The 2,366-nt window shown below is 42.1% G+C and overlaps 1 protein-coding gene across 1 annotated transcript; it reads right to left on the reverse strand.

The window, feature by feature from the left end:
* Positions 1-1,495: 1,495 nt before the first annotated feature.
* Positions 1,496-1,936, reverse strand: LOC122647944. The gene has a single exon (XM_043841233.1). The coding sequence runs from the start codon at positions 1,934-1,936 to the stop codon at positions 1,496-1,498; it is 441 nt and encodes a 146-aa protein (XP_043697168.1).
* Positions 1,937-2,366: the final 430 nt, after the last annotated feature.

Genomic DNA, 2,366 nt, shown 5'->3' on the forward strand with positions numbered 1-2,366 from the left:
GGGTTATTTGGGGACATTTATGTACTTTCTGGTGTTTGGGATTTTCTAAAAAGTGCCCTTATCTCTTATTAGACATGTGGATGCGATGTTGAGGGATCTGACCTTCGAATCGATACCTATTTCAACATATGATCATTTTCAGTTTAAACCAGACCGGGTGGGTCGTTTGGGCTTATTTGGGGGTATTTCTATACTATTTTGGGTTTTGGATTTTCTAAAAAGTGTCTTTATCTCTTATTAGACGTGGGGAAGTGATGTTGAGGGTTGTGACCTTCGAATCGATACCTATTTTGGCATATGTTCATTATCGGTTTAAACCAGACTGGGTGGGTCGTTTGGGGTTATTTGGGGGCATTTCTGTACTTTTTTGGGTATGGGATTTTGTAAAAAGTGTCCTTAGCTCTTATTAGACGTGTGGATGCAATGTTGGGGGTCGTGATCTTCTAATCAATACCCATTTTCGGTTTAAATCCGACTGGGTGGGTCATTTGGGCTTATTTGGGGGCAATTTTGTACTTTTTTAGGTTGAGGATTTCCTAAAAAGTGCCCTTATCTCCTATTAGACATGTGGATGCGATGTTGAGGGTCGTGACCTTCGATCGATATGTATTTCGACATATGTTCATTTTCAGTCCGAACCAGATTGAGTGGGTCGTTTAGGCTTCTTTGGGGGCATTTCTGTACTATTTTGGGTTTGGGATTTTCTAAAAAGTGTATTTATCTCTTATTAGACGTTTGGATGCGATGTTGGGGGTCGTGAACTTCGAATCGATACCTATTTTGGTATATTTTCATTTTCGGTATAAACCAGACTAGGTGGGTCGTTTGGGGTTATTTGGGGGCATTTCTGTACTTTTTTGGGTTTGGGATTCTCTTAAAAGGGTCCTTATCTCTTATTACACGTGTGGATGCGATGTTGAGGTTTCTGACATTCGAATCGATACGTATTTCGACATATATTCATTTTCGGTCTGAACCATACCGGGTGGGTCATTTGGGGTTATTTGGGGGCATTTTTGTACTTTTTTATGTTTGGGATTTTCTAAAAAGTGTCATTATCTCTTATTAGACGTGTGGATGTGATGTTGAGGGTTGTGACTTTCGAATCAATACCTATTTCGGCATATGTTCATTATCGGTTTAAACCAGACTTGGCTGGTCGTTTGGGGATATTTAGGGGCATTTCTATACTTTTATGGGTTTGGGATTTTCTAAAAAGTGTCCTAATCTATTATTATACGTGTGGATGCGATGTTGAGGGTCGTGACCTTCGAATCGATACCTATTTCGGCATATGTTCATTTTCGGTTTTTTTTTTTTTTTTTTGATAGGTAAGTATGATTGTATTGAGACAGAAAAGAGATGAAATAAAATACATAAAATGGCAGCCCTTGCCCCCTCCCCTTAGACAGGCCTAAGAGGGGAAGGAGAGCTCCAGAGCGAACCCGAGGACAAGCCCTCGGTGAAACAGCCCCAAACAACAGGGGCCTACTACTCAATGTGAAGGGGTCCTAAAGTAGGTCTTACGGTCTGAGTCATTCTTAATCAACTCCACTAAGTCTAGGGGGAAATCCGGGGGGTAGAAAAAAGATTCCCCATCCCCAGTGTCAATGGCTGCAACAAAGTCTGCCGGTTGGTTGAGCTCCCTCCAAACATGTCTAATCTCCTTACGTTGCAATTGCTCCATTAGAGATGTGATCCGGACCTTTAAGGCCTGCAAGCTCCAAGGACAGCTCACTATCCCATTCAAAATATCCACTGCAAGTTTGGAATAAGATCTAATAGAAACCCGAAGGAGATCCTTTTGAATGCATAAAGTGACTCCCCTAAGGATAGCAAGAAGTTCCATGCCAAGAACAGAATTGTCATCACGAATGATCCCACCATAAGAAGCTCTATCAGCCGTCAAAGACCCATCACAATGAAGGGCTGTCATGTGAGTAGGAGGTCTGAACCATGCACAAGTTTTTTGTGTAATAACCTTCCAATCCACCCTAATCCCCAATCGTCACTAAACTGATTTCTGGGATTTTGGACAACCGAAATGGGAAAGGCAGCACACTTGATAGCCACATCAAGTCTAATAGCCTCAATAATCTGATCATGAGACCTAACCTTGTTTTCAAAAAGCCTTCGGTTTCTTTCCCACCAAATAAAATGCACAGTAGCACAAAAAGCCAACTTGGGAATAATGTCCATCTTGTCATTAGCACAGCCAACATTTGAGAGCCAGACAATCGCATTCTGGAGAGAGGTGGGCCCCCCACCCCCTTGTGAGCAAGAGGAACTAATTCTCCCCCAAATGCTGCTGGAAAAGGGGCAATTGAAGAAGAGATGCTGATGACTTTCAGTTCCAGCCCAACAAA

Source organism: Telopea speciosissima, unplaced genomic scaffold (assembly GCF_018873765.1).
Source record: "Telopea speciosissima isolate NSW1024214 ecotype Mountain lineage unplaced genomic scaffold, Tspe_v1 Tspe_v1.0291, whole genome shotgun sequence".
NCBI lineage: Eukaryota > Viridiplantae > Streptophyta > Magnoliopsida > Proteales > Proteaceae > Telopea > Telopea speciosissima.

Excerpts from the sequence above, each read along its gene's own strand:
- LOC122647944 (XM_043841233.1), bottom strand. The coding sequence starts at position 1,936 with ATGACAGCCCTTCATTGTGATGGGTCTTTGACGGCTGATAGAGCTTCT.